This window comes from Ptychodera flava, chromosome 18 (genome assembly GCF_041260155.1).
Source record: "Ptychodera flava strain L36383 chromosome 18, AS_Pfla_20210202, whole genome shotgun sequence".
In the NCBI taxonomy this organism is placed as follows: domain Eukaryota; kingdom Metazoa; phylum Hemichordata; class Enteropneusta; family Ptychoderidae; genus Ptychodera; species Ptychodera flava.
Window position 1 is genome coordinate 28,205,727 of NC_091945.1, and position 17,781 is coordinate 28,223,507.

At 37.6% G+C, this 17,781-nt stretch overlaps 2 protein-coding genes across 3 annotated transcripts in view; one reads left to right on the forward strand and one right to left on the reverse strand.

Annotated features, from left to right (window-relative positions):
* The window catches only part of LOC139117297 (atrial natriuretic peptide receptor 1-like), a 96,306-nt gene extending 88,610 nt beyond the window's left edge, over positions 1-7,696 (forward strand). For both annotated transcript variants that reach the window (XM_070680280.1, XM_070680279.1), the window contains exons 13-21: positions 104-256; positions 887-1,061; positions 1,983-2,129; positions 2,894-3,017; positions 3,664-3,732; positions 4,012-4,186; positions 4,706-4,804; positions 5,750-5,841; positions 6,490-7,696. In XM_070680280.1, coding sequence (XP_070536381.1) covers positions 104-256; positions 887-1,061; positions 1,983-2,129; positions 2,894-3,017; positions 3,664-3,732; positions 4,012-4,186; positions 4,706-4,804; positions 5,750-5,841; positions 6,490-6,585 — 1,130 coding nt within the window. In that variant the 3' untranslated portion in view covers positions 6,586-7,696. The remainder of the gene's footprint in view (positions 1-103; positions 257-886; positions 1,062-1,982; positions 2,130-2,893; positions 3,018-3,663; positions 3,733-4,011; positions 4,187-4,705; positions 4,805-5,749; positions 5,842-6,489) is intronic.
* A 1,238-nt stretch (positions 7,697-8,934) lies between these two features.
* On the reverse strand, positions 8,935-17,670 carry LOC139117300 (uncharacterized). Its single transcript, XM_070680283.1, has 5 exons — positions 17,401-17,670; positions 15,436-15,488; positions 12,696-12,890; positions 12,093-12,158; positions 8,935-11,086 (listed from the first exon to the last, which is right to left on the reverse strand). The coding sequence occupies exons 1-5, from the start codon at positions 17,438-17,440 to the stop codon at positions 11,066-11,068; spliced, it is 375 nt and encodes a 124-aa protein (XP_070536384.1). The 5' UTR covers positions 17,441-17,670; the 3' UTR covers positions 8,935-11,065.
* Positions 17,671-17,781: the final 111 nt, after the last annotated feature.

The following is a 17,781-nucleotide window of genomic DNA, read 5'->3' on the forward strand; positions in this document are numbered from 1 at the left end:
ATCATTCGTAAACTGAGACTGATTTGAATCAATGCCTACATGTAATGCCTGACTGATTTGAATCAATGCCTATATGTAATGCCTGACTCTTTTTCTCTGATAGGAGCTCTGTGGAGCTCTCCAGAGCTGCTACGCGGTGAGATACCTCCCAGCGGGACGCCAAAGTCGGATATCTATGCCTTCGGTATTATCATGCAGGAGATCGCCCTACGATGCGGAACATTTCATCAGAATGATATGACCCTGTCTCCGAGAGGTATGCGTAAAAACGCATTTCAGAACAGTCAGTCAACCATCGGTGTATTGTCTGTCTCGACGAACACACTGCTTTGTTTGATGTAACGTTTAGTATTCAATTTACTATTCTTTGAAGATTGATAAGCAAAAGGCATGCTTTTATTTCATTTATCTTTAATCAATGTAGTAATTATATATTCGGAGTGTCGAAGAATATTGTAGCGAGTAAAACTTAGTTATACTTATACTTTGTAGAAGCTTACTTTTTAAATATTCAGGCATTTGCAGACAATATTAACTGACTGGGGTCAAGCTTCAATTATAACTGCACGGATATACAGTAGGCTAGCGCCCTGGCCTGAAAAATGTAAAAAGTGTGGGCTTGCTCCTACAACAAAATAATCGTTAATTTTATGCTTTGTCGTGGTTGAAGTCTTTCATACGCGACATCTTATAAAATGTAATGTTTTCTTTTTTTCACTGCACCCATTGAAATAGTAACCTTTTTTGAATGGCAACTTATATATACATCCAATACAAAGCACCTTTTCAACATTTTCGCTCAACGGCGACCAAACTTTTGCCGCACAAGTCAAACGCCTTCAACTCTCCATCTTTTACAACTTTATACGTCCTTTTCCTCCCCTAGACATCGTTGAGAAGGTCAAAGAGGGTGAAGACCCGCCCTTCAGGCCAGTTGTCGGTGACGGGGAGTGTCCCCGTGAGGCGGACGTCCTTATGACGCGATGCTGGGCTGAAGAGCCAGCCGACCGTCCAGATATATCCAATATCAAGTCCATAGTACGCAAATTGAATCCTGCAACGTGAGTAAGAGATATTCCAATTGACTTTGATCATGGTCCTTATAATGGTATCACAATCGGTCGAATTGCATTAATTGCTATTCAGGCTATGTTAGTACAGTAATAATATGGTAAATATTTCTATGTGCCCATTCAAAAAGGACTTCTTTTTATTAAATTTGCAGGAACGTTCAATTTGAATGCAATCATCAAGGTTATATTATGTTACAAAAATTGCACACTTGACTTTTATTCTTTATGTTGTGTATTATGCAATGTCTATGGCATGGTTTGAATATTTCGGACAGTTATGATAATCATTGAAAGTAACCAAGAGGACTTGTTTGTGATACCTGAAGACACTTTGCAGAAAGTATAAATAGGAAGTAAAGGCACGAACATATTGGTAGACTAAGTACAATGTCTTCGCAGCTGGAGAATTAATTTCTTTGTAATGTCAGACGCTATGCACGTTAATAACTTGCGTCCGCATAGTAACTGAAATGCGATTAGACGCAATATGTATACCCTGAGCAGAGCCGAAACCCAACCGTTGGCTTCTGAACTATAAGCTTGGCTAAAGCGTATCACCATCTTCAAACATTGAATATGAAAGAAAAGATTATTTCATCGCCAGTATTGAGAGTTCCAAGCCACTTTCACAAACTTTTCGATTTTGAACTTGAAGGTAAGCTTATTAAATATGCATGTAGTGCTCTGAAATTTAGATCATCGGCAGGATAACAAAGGTATTCTTCTTTTTTCTGTTTTTCTTATCGCGCGGCAATTACAGTCAAGTTCAAACAAGTGCAGCAAATATTTTTGTTTAGTTGAAATCAAAAATCTGTTTTGCAATACACCAACCACGTCACTATCTCTCTGACATCAATTCCATTTCCTAATCCCCAATGTTCTTTTCTTTGTGTGATTGCTCTCATAAAGGAAGAAAGGTGACAATATACTGGATAACTTACTTGCCCGAATGGAACAATATGCCAACAATTTAGAAGGATTGGTTGAAGAAAGAACTTCGCAATATTTAGAAGAAAAGAAGAGAGCTGAAGATTTACTTGATCGTCTTCTTCCAAGGTAATTGTTTGTAGACATTTCAATACAAATTTGATTCGTCTGACGAATTTCTTTCATAAGGAAGAAATTGATGATACATACATACATACATACATACATACATACATACATACATACATACATACATACATACATACATACATACATACATACATACATAGTGTCTGTGGTGTGTCCTTGATTCAGTGAATTGTTTGAAGTGAGGGAAAAGCAGCGTTGTGGAAAAATAAATGGGTTACAATACAAGGCATACGTAGTTTAATCCTGGATGCTCTGGTTCTCAATTTTCGATCGCTGCAGAAATGCAATCGCCCGGAAAAAGAAAGGCAGCACTGACATATGAAGTATACGATAAGGTCATGGTAACAGCGCTCAGTTAGAATTATTAGAAGTCTACTAAAACTAATGGAAAATTCAAGGGCTTCCCTTATTTTCCGTGTTATCTAGTTTCATGGCATTTTGGAAGACGAAGCATTAAAGTAATATTACACTTCAAATCATTCTATAATCTTCTATCTCTGAAATAATTAAAGCATAGAAAATCGAAAAAGCTTGTTGTCTGAGCCATTTATTGAAACCATCACTATCATGGCATTCAATATCAACCAACACGTCAAAGATTGTGCCTTTTGGATTTATAGATGCTATAAAACCGTTAATATCGTTCGTTTCGATGAATACAAATTAAAGAGCGGTAGAGATGAATAAGTACGCAATGTGTGTTTCTACCTGAAAGTACTATACTTGTGCTACTTTTGTTTTAGGTCGGTTTCTGAAAAGTTAAAACGAGGCCAGGAAGTGGAGGCCGAAAATTTCGACGCAGTCACAATCTACTTCAGTGATATCGTCGGTTTTACTGCCCTTTCAGCCAGTAGCACGCCTTATCAGGTTTGTTCACTTAGGAATTACGTTCCAGGGTGGATACATAACAGTGTGCTCTTGTCAAATATGTCATATATCATATAAATATGTATGTATATGTGTATATATGTGTATATATATTAACACACATTACTTCAAGTACAAAGTAATTGTATCTGTTACATGAGTTTCATGCATCTAGGAGTATATACAATATATATGTATATATATATATATATATATATATATATATATATATATATATATATATATATAACCCTGTATCCTATGATTGTGACAGTGTTTCTCATTCTCTAATGACAATTATTCCAATTCTTAACTTTTCGGTCATATTGTACCGAGTTCAAATACATGTACTATCGTTTTATGTAAGAACCTTGATATATGCGCATTTATAATTATCTGGAAACAGCGCTGAAAGTTATTCACCAAAATGTCCGTCTTTGCTGTATTTAAGTTATCATACTCTTTTCAGGCAATAAAACGTGCTACAAAGAATCGCTATACTGTAACTGATTTCATTTCGCATTGAATTGTAGTCTGTCTACTTATGAAAAAGGCAATTAGAGATTTCAATATGATTTGCATTTAAGGTTTATTTCAAGTGATGTTCACTAATCTTTTTTTCCTGTTTTCCTCTCTATCTGTGTAGGTTGTTGACCTTTTGAATGACCTGTACACGTGCTTTGATGCAATCATCGATCACTTCGATGTTTATAAGGTTAGACGTTAATGAACAGTTCGATTAACACAATCAATAAGGGTAGCCCCAAACATGCACTGTTCCATCAAATATAATGAATGGAACCACGACCAGCGACACGAGTAATTGACAGTCCTACCTAAGATAATGAATATTTTACACGAACTCTGTCACTCATTCTAGTCAGCTGCCGTTCACCCTGCCTAACGAAGAGAATTTTGCTAATTTATTGAGAACGTAAAGACCGCACATTTGCGAAAAATTTCTGCAACTTTGTCTCCATTGTTTAATCATTAGGTGGAAACCATCGGCGACGCTTACATGGTCGTATCAGGTTTACCCGTGCGCAATGGTAACATGCATGCCTTCGAAATAGCCCGGATGTCGCTGGCCTTGCTCGATGCAGTAAAGACTTTCAAGATCAGGCATCGTCCGGGAGAGCACATGAAATTGCGCATCGGCATACACACAGGTATAATATATGCAATGAGCTTGTGTTGGTGTCAGTGACTGCATTGTAGATTGAATATACAGTCGATTCCATTGGTTTGCCATATTTTTTCAATGTATTCATGCAGGCAAGATTGTGTGTTCACAAATTTTTTATATATTCAAAATCACGTCTTTGTGAAATATTATCGCTGAAAATTTGTAATGATCGACAAAGCCTTATTTAAAACATCAGAGACAGTAGTAGTGATGTGGTTGATCGATATTGAGATTTGGAAAGAGACTTACACTACATGTAAGATGTTTTCGTCTATGAAAGAAGGCCTTACTCGGTGTTAATAACTTTGCCAAGCTGCTGAGTCCATCCACGTATAATTGCCCCGAGGAAACTATAGAACCAGGTGGCTAGGCAAAATAATTTCAAAGATGGAAAGCTTTTTAATCTTGATGAAATCTACTCTGCTGTCTTCTGTTACGCTCGAGACATTTCAATTATCTTAAGTATTAAAATCTTGACATATCAGCGTTGTTCTTTTTTCAGGCTCCGTGTGCGCGGGCGTTGTTGGTCTGAAGATGCCCAGGTACTGTCTGTTCGGTGATACCGTAAACACTGCGTCGAGAATGGAGTCAAACGGACTGCGTAAGAGAAAAAACAATTTGAACATTAACGTAACGTTGGATATTTATGAGTCCGGGAGTTGGTTTCAGTTCCACACGAATACGTGTATGCTTCAACTGTTTTTGGAGGATTTCTGTCTTCAAATCATGCATATACCAAAATTCTTGCTAGCGGTATAGAGTAATGGGAATTGAGAAAGTCTGCGAGTGTGTTGCAACGTATGCAGCGTACATCACGTCTTGCCATCGGTAACACCGATCGATTGCGCTTAGATGAGAATCGATCCCTGGTCGATTGGCTTTCTGTCGGTCAAGTACCGCCAATAAATACAAGTTCTGTAATTTTCTACCTCATACGGAGAGCGAACAGATCAAAGGCGTTCACAAAAAGCACTGGACGCAAACCTACATGCAATTTCGTTTATTTCAATGTCATTCAATACTTTTCCATGAACCTTTGTAATAAGGAAAAGTCGACAGAAAAATTTTTGCTGAACGTTTTGTCTTAAACAGAAAAGGATCCTATCTACTGATGTATCTCTACTTTAACTTATCCCTTATCGTCAGGATATTGCAGTCTTCACAAATTCAGAGTCATCGAACATTACGAAATTGTTATCTTTCAACGATATCTCTGCCACTTTCACAATCTTTGATGGTGAAGAAGTAGCGTGATTATAGCAACCAGGTACAAGTCAGGATGTGGGTTACTTTGAGAGAACCGCTATCTATTGCATCTAGTTTTGCGATCGCTCTAAAGCGGATGATCATAGAACGGCTGCAGCCCCTATACTTTTAATTCCTTTTAAATCGACGATACATCCTCTGAGACCAGCGTCACAGTTCATTCTCTTCTCGTATAGTTTTTAAGTCATTCTAAACGACCGTTTTATACCACAGGGACGTAGTGTAATTGTATAAAACCCGTTTTCAGGCACTAACAACAGGTCCTCTTATCCATTTGCAGCATTGAAGATACACGTCAGCGTCCCGACGGTCAATCTATTGAATACATTTAATGGATTCGAAGTCGAACTGCGTGGACAGGTTGAGATGAAGGTATTTAACCGTAACGTTCTCGAGATGTGGTGACCGGATAGCCTAAAATTCTGTTTTTGGTTTTAAAATCTACAGGTCGCAGAAGAGAGGCCAATGCATTGCGGGCGCAAACGAAAATGAGGGTGAATGATTCCCTCCAGTAATACGACTTTTAACTGAAAACGCTTGCTCTAAGATTACTTTCAGTAAAGCGAGTGCTATGATAAAGTAATTTGAAATTTGAAATGACGTGCCCGTTAATTCTGCAGAAAATGCATTGTGTCGAGATTTTGTTGATACTAACGAGCTGATTTAAGGTCAAGACATACGCTCTTGAATTATCTTTGGAATTATTGATGTAAACAAGAAGAAGAAATTTCTTTTTAATCGCCTTCCTCGAGTTTGACGTCGAACAAATACGGCGCAGGCTCTATAATTTGACTTCCATTCTCAGTGGAGGATTACTTTCCACTTAGAACCTCAATTAATAGCCTTCCAATGTATTGCCAATCAGAACTCATTTTACACTGCCACATTTGACAGTCAAAATTTTCATTATTTTGATACAAGCTCTATAGAAAAGATCGTTTGTGGCAAAATATGGCATTTAGTGGCTCCCCATATGCTCACGAATTAATCACGCATCTGTGACGTCATTTGTCGTTTCAGGGAAAGGGAAGCGTCACAACATACTGGCTACACGATTATCATGGACACGATCGGAATATAAAGAACAATATGATTATCAATAACCTGAAGGGATGAGTGACGTTCAAATGGCCTACTTTCAGAGTTCGCGTGGCGATCCCGGAATGGCCCTTGCTAAACTCGAAGATTTTTTCTCTACAACTCTCCTCCAATAAAAGATGGCTTATTGACAGCAAATTACCAGCTGCCTTCTTATTCAGATTGACTCACCAAATCACACTTTGGCTTACACAAGAAGACATATACGTCATCCGTCCGTTTCTTTCCAAACTCGTGATGTGATAGCGCGGTGTATTACAATTTCGTTTTTGATGAATAGAGAATGACGTTTTAAGCTTGAACGCTCGGATACAGTGTAGAAATACAAATCTTTATTTCTAAAAGTGTGAAATCTTTTATGGTCTGGCGAGTTTTAAACTGAGCGAGCTCTACAATTTGCGAAATCAACATTTTAAAGAATGTTTCACTTCCGCTCACCTTAACAAAAGAAGCGTACAACCAATGGGTCTCTGTATCCGTAATCATGTAAACATTGTATTATAATATGTATATGTAGAGAAATTTCATATTTCTTGGTATCTTCTATAAGTCATTTTATTTTTGAGGTTTTGACAGAAAGGACCGGGCATATCGTATCATGAGTACAACGTACGCCGTGACATCTGTCATCTCTGTTCAGACTTTATAAAAACAGTTGAATCAAATAAAATGTGTTAAAAATAGTATAGCTTGACACAATCTCCTGGCAAAGAATTCAAGACCATTTAATAAACCATTTCGCTTAAAATGTACAAACTCTTGACTGTTTTGTAGGCTTTTGTTATTAATCGACGATTTGGCGCGAATGTGTCTCGGCACTGTGTTTTAGGGGAAGAAACGTAGCCATATAACACCGTCGCGTTTAGATAATCTTTTTTCTTCGGCAGATTTTGTCAAAACCAGAAAAAACTTAGTCTGGCAAAACGACATTATTAACCCTTTTGTAACTTCAAATAGCATCTGCCGACGTTTTACGTTATGAGCCTAGGGCCGCAAAACTCATCATAGTAGCTTAATCAGAAATCAGAAAATTGCGGTCACGGTGGCGTAAGCTGCCTACGGATCCCAAACCAAACTGTTTACTCTTGAAAGCTACAGCCGACGTATTTGGCAGTCTTTTGTTGCCATAGCAGCGTTTTCTTATTAACGTGTTGTTTTGCCGTCAATGGACAGCTGATTACGACAAACTAATCAAGGCTGTATACCTCCTTTGATCAACGGCAGAACATCACTGCTATCATCTTCAGTAAGCTTTGTGACGAGGCTAATCGATGAATGTTATTTGTAATGAATGAACCGACTAAAAGTAAAGTATTCTCCTAGGAATAACCATAGAGAAAGATAGATAGAGTGGCAACGGGTATTGTTTAAGGCGTGAAGCGGTTACGTAACCCATCCATGTTCGCCTCGCCTCAGGTTGCTCTCGCCTCTCTTTTCCGAAGAGTGCCGACCATGAATCCTTCGGTAATTTTCGGATTTTCGCCAATTGTTAAGTAAAAGTATGTTCGGCAAAGTTTGTGTTGTTGTTCTCGTGTGGTGCTGAGCAGAATTGACGTGCTGGCGATAACGGGAGTGTTTTGAGCTTCAGGAAAATGAGTTTTACCGTTTTAAAAATTCCTCTCATATTTTTATGAATATATAATGAGTGTACTTGAACCAAATTTGAAAGTCTTTTATCGATACTGTCTGGTTTTACTCAATGGTTTACGGTCAGTCATACCGTCTTTTACACGTGCGTCAAGGAAGGACATGTTTATGAAACTGCTGGCGTGTTATGTTTTGATTGGCGTGAAGCAGTGTTTCTGGCCTGAGAGCTCACAAAGTAACTATGGTTGCTACGCGATTGGCAGTACGATGCCATCTCGTCGTATTTTTCGCATCATCTCGTGTAATTATCAACCACAAACAAAGCCTCCAAAAAGTTTAACACCTTTGAAGCTCATTTTAATATGAAAAGCCAATAGTCTACCGAGACGACCATGGAACAAAAGGCATGCAAGTGTTGCCACTCTGTCTACACGTTTCTCTGTGGAATAACACGGTAATTTGATGAATTTTCCCCATGGACTTCAATCTTGTCGTCACTCCAAATCTATCACCTGAAGAAAAAAAGCAACAAATTACCAACCATATCTTGCAGCGTATGTCACATTCTTGTGTGAAGGTTTACACCGGAAATCATGACAAGCTAAGGGCGTTCTTGTGGTGTCTCGCTTTGCTCTATCTGCACTGTCAATCCTGTACCGTTGAATTGAATCCCTCTTGCTTATCACATCAATTTTCGAAAGACCTTGAATTGTTTCTCCTCTTTCAGGCTAAGGTTTATTAAGAGTTAAATCGTAACACTATTAACTGACCCGTAATCTCTTTTGTGTTGTGTTTCTTTTATTACACCCGCTTTAAAGAATTACATCAGTATAGTTACGATAATGCTGTTGGTTGAAAACCAAAGGCCTTGAATATTAATCACAAAAATAGCTGACCTAAAATGCTTCTCTGCTCTATAATGCAAACATGGTAGTTGTAACAAAACAAACTGTATTGTCCCTTAGGCGGAATAGCTACCAGAACATGTTTAAAACGGCGGTATAATCCGAAAGGAAGTATCCACAAAACATAGACGGAGCGCCCTCATTGAATGGCCAATGTAGCAACGCAGTCCCTCTATCACTGTGGAAGAACGAATATCTATTGCTAACAATATATGCGCAAGAGCTCACATGTAACACGCATGTTAGCAAGTATGACACTTTTGATAGAAAACATCAATGACGATGAAAGGTGTTTCCCTTTGGTTTATTAATACTTACGCATAATGAATGAATGTTGGATTACTTAGGTTTCATGACAAGTATTGGGCACTTCCAAACGATGAATTCCCCCAGACTGCAAACAATTTACCTGGTAAGCCAGCATACGTCATCTAAAAACTGAGATGTTGATGAATGCTATGATTAGTAGTTTGTAATCATTGCTTACATGAGGGTCACATGACATCTAATTCCAAACCCTTTTAAAAATCAGTGTTTAACCTTCCGGCTATGCAAACGCTGCGGTGTTTTCTGTGCACCGGGCCGTTGCAAACATACTGAAAAGAATGTCTGGGATTTCTTGTTTGGAAAATGTTCAATCAGTAATTATTGAAAATTTTTGTTTTGTGTACGAAAACCGCTAACGAGATGCATCTCAAAACGTACTGTTATTGTGAAACATGGAAGCCATTGATTTTTTTAACCGAGAGGCAGAATTCAATGGAAATGACAATTGGCTTTACGGACATTTCTCAGCTAAATGTAGCATGCGCCTCAAAAGTGAAAGACTTAAACTTTCAGTTTGCTCAAACTTCCATCGAGGTAATTTTTAGCCATTCTTGTTCAAAACCATGAATAAAAGTCAAAGGTCTCCGTTGAACGTTCGACAGCAGAGAAACAAATTACGCTAAATGTACCGATATCTGAAATTCAAAATGGCAGGGATGCCAGTGTTAACTCTATTGGGAAAAATAAATATTCGATTTTCTCGCCATTGAGATTACATCCTTAGCACTGTATGTAAGTGTATATCTAAAGTATGTGTATATACTTACATACATGACATATATAATTTATGTGTGGTTGGTGTCTCATGGTCAATCTATTCGCGTGACTAGGAAATATCCGAATATGTTGTTGCAATAAATGTACTATTATTATGCCGGGTAATACCAATGTGTCGATCACGTGGTATAAAATTGAACAATGAATACATCGAACTCTGGTAATGGCACTGTTAGCCTTATATCGTTGGACTTTAAAAAATATAATTCTAGAAAGAGGTACACACACCGTAATCAGAAATACTGCCGGTAGATTCTGATGTCTGGTATATGCATGAGGTAAAAACAATAGTGTGACACAATTCCAAGTAATATTTGTGTAGAAATTGATTCTAAAGGTCAGACAGCTTGTTTAGGAAGGCCCCGCTCAAGGTGTTAACATGTCAGCGTGTAAATATCCTTCACTTTTAAACATTCTACGTATCAGGCCAGACAAAACGCACTGACCACAATTGGCATGGTGTTCACTTATATTCCATTTAAACTTCAGGAAATGGAACAGTTTAGGTCAAAGCCGTCTACTCGTTACGACTGAGCACAGCAGGCCAGTTCCTTAATACACCCAGCATGTGTTCCCCTGATATAAGTTAAATATTATTATGATTATTTGATAACATCGAGAAAAAATGGACTGTTAGGTTGGCATCATAGCAATCGTGTGTAAAAATTCTCAGAAGCTGAAATATTATGTAGTTAGGTCGGAAGAGCAACGTCAAGGACTGAGTGATATTCTACAAAATACGGAGAAGAAATGTTAGTTGGGCATATCGTCGTATAATTACAGCTTCGAAGTTAGTATTTTTCAAAGATAATCACAACAGCAGATGTGACTCCTGAAAAGTTCTATGTGGGCAGGACTGCATCAATATTCCGTCATCTCCGCTTCTAGCGTCACGTGACATCTTAACGGGCACACCACATAGGCTGTCGGTTAAACAAAGAGGGACGAGAGTGATAGAAATGAGAACACAGATGACTGCTGAAAGTCACAGACCATGCATCCATATAAAGTGTGATGATAACTTTCCGTTTATACGTAACTTTAACCCTTTGAGCGCCAAAGTCAATTTTTGTCACCCTTATAAAATATACCTAAGTCATTTTTTGTCAGATTTTTGCCGAAATTTTGATAAAAACTGTGGCCAATGAAATGTTGTGTTCATTTGGTCCCAAATTATCAGAAAAATTGTAGAAAAGTTCAGAAATATTGGTAAAATGTTGCACTGAAATTTTGGTGGGAAAAAATACAGCACTCAAATGGTTAACAGCACAAGACAGCTGCTTTTAAAATTCTGCCTGCCAGTGGGTTCGTCACTTTTTTGAACAAGCACATGGCTTATTTTGTCGAGAGAAAAATAGCACGAACAAATATACAAACAGATAGACTGATAGACAGACAGACACACGCACGGGGAAAATACGAGATCCTCGGCAAAGCCATGTCTCTCTGCCTGGCAAGTCCGTAAAAATATGACCTTGTTTAGCTGGCCTGTTAGTATGCATATCTTACAGCTTCATTAAACAGAATTCGAATGAATTTTCAGCATTTTTTATAATTTTTTTTTATTGTTCTGCAGAGGGTAGGGATTTTTATTCAATTTCCCGACCACATGTCGACATGCTTATTGCTCAACATGTCAAGATGTATAATTATTGACAAATGAAATTCACTTCGAACTAGAATTTATTTGTCAACAACAACACTCTGTATTGTACCCAGTACATTTTGTTGTCAAGGCTAATAATTTATATTTCACAAACTTATAGAGAAAAGTAAGAAAAAGTTTTAGAACTAGACTGATGAAATATTATCAAATGTTACAGTTGCAGTCCTTTAAACTTTTTTAATGAACTAAATAAACTACTAACAATGGATAATCAAGTCCAAGTCCAGGAAGCCAATATTCGTCTACAAATAGTGATTACTTACCAAGTGATTGTATATGCTATTCTGAGTACTTCCAGGTTCTCCATAGCCTAGGCCTGGATAATCTTCCTGTGGAACCAAAAGGGACAGGAGTTATAATAGGCAAGAAGAGATCAGCTTGGAAAGGAACGAGGTGGATTTACATATAATTACCAATGAAATTTGAAAAAGCCAATACGGTCAATAGTGGGAATAACCGAAAAATGTTCAGGGCTGTACTGTCGTGGATCATGTGAGAAGCACCTGCGCTAGATAGAGACATAGTCACACTTGCACTTCGACAAGTTAAAGTGAAATCTACGTAGACTTTGAACGACATGACACGTTCATTTCCGTGCAACACTTGCAGGTTATATGAATTTCAGTTGGACTAAGATAACCGGTATGTGCGTCATGGATATTTGGGGACGCTGTTTATTCGTTTTTCAAAATTCATAATTTCTCAAAATCTGAATTTCAAATGTTCTGTCCTTCAATAACAGAGATTGAGACGTGTTGGTTGACGTATTTATAGATTGAGGGCGCTGTTAGTTTGCCAAAGGTCCATTAACTCAATCGTCATTCAAGGACCGCCATTATACAAAAAAAAATTTAAGAAAGACTTACAAAATTTTGAGGATAATCACAGTGTCCTTCATAGGCAAATGTCACGGTTTCTTCTTCTCCCCTGCATGCCTGTCGGTTTGCATCTTGACAAAGCAAGCATAAATTTGGGAAGTTTACATATTCGCCATTATAGAGACCACAAACCGGTTTGAAAGGGAAGACAAAACAACCGTAGATGATCCTGTCACAAAAATCCTGCAAAGAATTACAGTGTCGAAAGAATGGATAAAGGTCATGGTAATACAATACTACATTTACTTACGTTCGAATCTTAAATACCTATTTTTGTCGTACTATCAATTTTGCTCTTTGTTATTTTCGATAATTATTTCCTTTAAATTATGGAAAATCTTGCATTCGCCCACAGGATACGAATGATCTTTCGCCCGTTCGAAATCTACTAGTGCCTGAAGTGAATGGTTATCTCGCTTATAATTACACATCGCTCAAATTGGATGACTTATTAATGGTAATAGAAAAGGTATAATTTATCAGTGCGTCGATACAACAGCAATTTTTACAAACATCTTATTTTCAAACTAGACGCGCACCAAGATATTGACATTTTCAGTTGCGGAGTCCTATCGTATACAGTATTACATTTGATCATAGTCACCATGTGGCGGTAAGGCCTCCTAATTTATTTAATAAAGATGGAAAATTCATCGGTGGCAGGGAAATCACCAAATGTAGATATCAAGATTTCCAAAGCGTAATCTAATCTAATGTTAATCGGGCTCTGCCATTTAGATTGCGCTTTCAAAGGCTTCCGTCCGCGCTTTTTGCCCGAAGCCTCAACCATGCCCTCGAACATAGTTTGGTCGGCTCAAAACAACAGATAAAGTCTCGCCCACATGTTTTTTTCCGAACCTGTCTTGTACTGATATGGATTCATGCCCGAGCTTTTGAGTGGCATAACGCGATCAGCAGATGTGAATATACGGTAGAAAAATGCAGGAGGGATAAGAAAAATGACTGAAATGCGCCGTTACCTGAATTGCACAAGCCGCCTATCCACCATAGGTAATGGTTAACCCTTTGAGCGCCAAAGTCAATTTTTGTCGCCCCTATAAAACATATCTCAGTCAATTTTCTCAAGATTTTTGCCAAAATTTTGATAAAAGACTGTGGCCAATGAAATGTCGCGTTCAAGTGGTCCACTGATTATCAAAAAAATCATAAAACTTGGTAAAATGTTGCACTAAAATTTTGGTGTCACTGAGAAAAATACAGCACTCAAAAGGGTTAAAGCTAGCATCCTAGCGGGGACATTTTCACTGTGTCAGCTGTGTGACTTGAAATTCACGTTTATCGTTCCTGTTAGTAAAAATCCCTCCGCTTTACATGCTTAACAATAATAAGTCTGCAAAATTCTGAGAAGCTGTAGCTATAAGGCCTGTAAAAAACGACATGGTTGTCGTCAACTATAAGCCAAGCTATATTTCAATGGCTGAACTGCTGTGTTGTATTTCAAAATATAAGAAGTTTACCCATAATTAAACAATGTGGGTGGCTCATCTTCAACAATCCTGGCATATTTCTAGACACTTAATCACTAAGAATGTCATGGATGCATCCAACATCGTGCAGGATGAAAGTGAGGTCTAATAAATACGTTTGTGTTCAGAAATAGTCTATCCTTTGGCTTATACCACATATGAACTAACTATGGTCTCGTGCTTGAATGGGAAGAAGCATTTGTCCATTTACATGTTATCAAGTTGATCTGAACATGTTTGTCCTTATAAATTGTACTTTTGTCAACTTTGAATGAAAACGGTCATTAGGAGTGATATCGAACGAAACAATCATATGTTACTGCTTTCATAAAAAGATGAGTAACTAAGTACCCACCCAGCTGCCACATTTAACCATTTCATGAATAAAATGTGCTAAAAATTTCACAAAATGCACGAATGGTAGCCATATTGGATGGTATCTCAAAATATGGTAGACAGGAATACACAAATCATGTAATAAGAAATGTGCCGGTATGCATATGGTTTGTACGGAAACTGGTTTTATAGCATAGAAAACGAATTAAAATGGCTACCATTGCAAGCTGTACAATAATTTAACCATACCGCAAAACGTAGACGGGTATACATATGGAAATGTGTTGTCCTTTTATTCATTGACATTGGCATTCATACTTGAAATATCATACAAAGTAAGCCGTAATATATATATATATATATATATATATAATATATATATATATATATATATATATATATATATATATTATATATATATATATATAGTACATATACATATATACATATAGTATATATATATATATATATATATATATATATATATATATATATATATATATATATATATGGAAGAGGGTTGCAGCATCAGTAAACATTATTACGTTGAAATTGTGAAAGCAAAGTTGGGAAATTTTAATCAATATATTCTATAGAATTTGCTTTCGTAAGATCAAAACATTACCCCACTATCACCGGTTATTCTACTTCAGGTAACTTTAATGAGTAACATGACAGTGTATTTAATGACTGCAAATTGATGGCCTTCAGCTTGCGCAATTTGTACAATTTTGCGACTTGATGAGTTATATCCCGGGGTAAATGTTAATGGGGGCGTTCGATAAACCGAAACTATGTCACGCTGAGGCTATCAGGTGTAATGGTTTCTAAGAAATCAGCCGACGTTTCCTTGTGCCTGCTTAAATTCTGAACGATGAGGATATATTTTTATAGTATTGACTTACCGCGTAAATTACGTTTTCATCCACATTTGGTCGCATGACGCCTGCCCGGCAGACTGTACAAACAGAAAATATAATATTACCCATGGCAGTAAGAAATATGATGCATTTTTTGCTACTATCTTAAAAGCACTATGGTCCATTAAGTGATGTAATATCTCCTTTGAAAGGTAGAAATAATCATTTTTCATGGAAATGCCGTAAATTTTGCTTAAAAGCCACTTTGCAAATTTATGGAGGTTTTTTTTGCGTCGGGCTGCTGTTACCATACTGCTGAAATGAAAAATGACATGTGAGACAGGGACTTAAAAAAATGAAGACATTGCAAGTTTCATAATTTTTCTAAAAATTGTTTCAACTGAACTCGGTTATTGAACTATACTCCTTTTTCAAGGTGAGGATTTAGCCGAGCGGTTTTGACAGTGATATCGAATCGAGGTTACTACATATATGTGCCGTACATTGGGACTTCGAATACGATCGAGAATTCACTGACTTTTCCAAAATTGAGGTTTACCATTACGGTGAAAGTTGCTCAGGTGCCACACCTTGAGGATGTACATTGTTCAGAAACAAAGTTTAGGCGAATTCTCATAGTTGGTCTGTCGTCGTTAGCTCGACAAGCTTCCGCTTGCTTACGAGTGGACTAGTTTGGGTCTATCTGTCGGTATTTTGATGCAGAAATCATTTTTGAGTTTTTCAGCAGCTCTTTCGGTTAGCGAAGCGGATATGATCCCGGCTCAATGACTTTCACTCTTGTGTCGTTTAATGGCAACGTTTGAAAGAGCAAGCGAGAGTTAAGAGAAATGAGTCAAGTGAAAACATAAGTCGATTTTTTTTCTATGTGTCCGAATGAAAAACTCTTCAAACTGAGTGAAACCATGAAGGTTCACAGTGAAAAGTTTAGGAATGGAAAAAAAATTACTAAAATTTCTCAATATTTGAAATTTAAAATGGCCGCCGTACACACAGTTGACTGTATCGGGAAGAAATAACATTATTTTCCATTTTTCAATATACGAAAACAAGTGTGTACGTGAATATTCCATTTTCTTAGTCTTCAGAACGTGTCCACAGAATAAAAGAAACAGGAAAGCATTCCAACGACTCTGAGTTTCCGAAAAATTCTTCAAGGGCCGCATTCTACCGTTAAGTTGGTACATACAACATCAGGAGTAGAACGTCTTGATTTTACCAAATGGCCGAGCGACATTTTAGGATAAGTTCGTCAGTGTACTTAGTGCATTTATCCTGTTTTGCCGTATAATTGCCAGTTAAGTGTTTGACATCTCCAGATGTGACCAGAGTTTACAAGGTCAGTGAAAATAGAAACCCGGACATGATTAGCAGCAAAATGACTGGTGTCGATGATATATAGCTTGTACTGTTTATGCATTCATTTATGCTCCTTTCCTTGCATAAAGTAAGGGTTGGGCCGCCACTGCATTGAAGCACAATAAGGCCAGGGGAGTTTAGAAATTTCTCTTTCGTATTTAGCGGCGGGATAGTATTTTGCAGGCAACCAGTATATTTCAAAATCCCAGCCGCTCACCCGGCCTTGTATCTGTTAAAGCCGTAAAATATCAAAAGAATGATAATTTGGTAACATATTTATCTATTTGTATTCACTCTAACCTGATAAGAGAATGTAGCAAAACTGAGGAATACACAGCCAACAGTCGGTTCCAGGTGCCTCATAAAGGTATGGAAGGGCCCTCGAAGAAAACCAAAACCGTTTTCATCAAGAAATTTCAGGGTCAAGTGTCCCTCAGTTGTGTCAATTCGAAAGCTTTTTATAGCACGAGGATAGAGTAGCGGTCATGAAGCTATGCCTCTAGTGCAAGCTACAGCGATATCAGCAGAATGAAGACATCAAGTAGAAGTTTCGCAGGAAGGAGAAATGAGCAATGTATGTACTTGACAGTGTCGAGAAAATATGCCTCAAAGACAAAATAAAACACTGCTTACCTGCCGTTAAGAATAAAAGCGTCGCCGCTATTTTCTGCATTATAGTAGCTTTGTGAAGTCCAGTGAGCTGCCTCCTGTGCGGCACAAAAACTTTAGTATAGTGGTCCTACAGAATAGTTTCTTAAAATGCTCACAGAGATTGTAAATGCAGAGATATTGTGTATACACATTCCGTACAACGTGGTGCCGGGTGCAAGTTAAACAAAGAAAATTCAAAACTAACAAAGAAGAAAAACAATAACTGCCGGATGTTTGCAACAAACTTCACGTTCACTGGATGTATCACGATAAACTTTCTAAATGTCACTCATTGACCTAGTATGGTAATATTTTCATGCAATTGAGTTTGTTTTCCCTGTAAGCGTTCACTGTACTGAAAAC

What these genes read in the sequence shown, in the direction of transcription:
- LOC139117300 (XM_070680283.1), bottom strand. Translation starts at nt 17,440, where the DNA reads ATGCAGAAAATAGCGGCGACGCTTTTATTCTTAACGGCAG. An exon ending in ATGAAAACGTAATTTACGCG is followed by an intron (nt 12,891 to 15,435) that starts GTAAGTCAATAC and finishes AATTCTTTGCAG; the next exon opens with GATTTTTGTGACAGGATCAT. An exon ending in GTGATTATCCTCAAAATTTT is followed by an intron (nt 12,159 to 12,695) that starts GTAAGTCTTTCT and finishes TTGGTTCCACAG; the next exon opens with GAAGATTATCCAGGCCTAGG.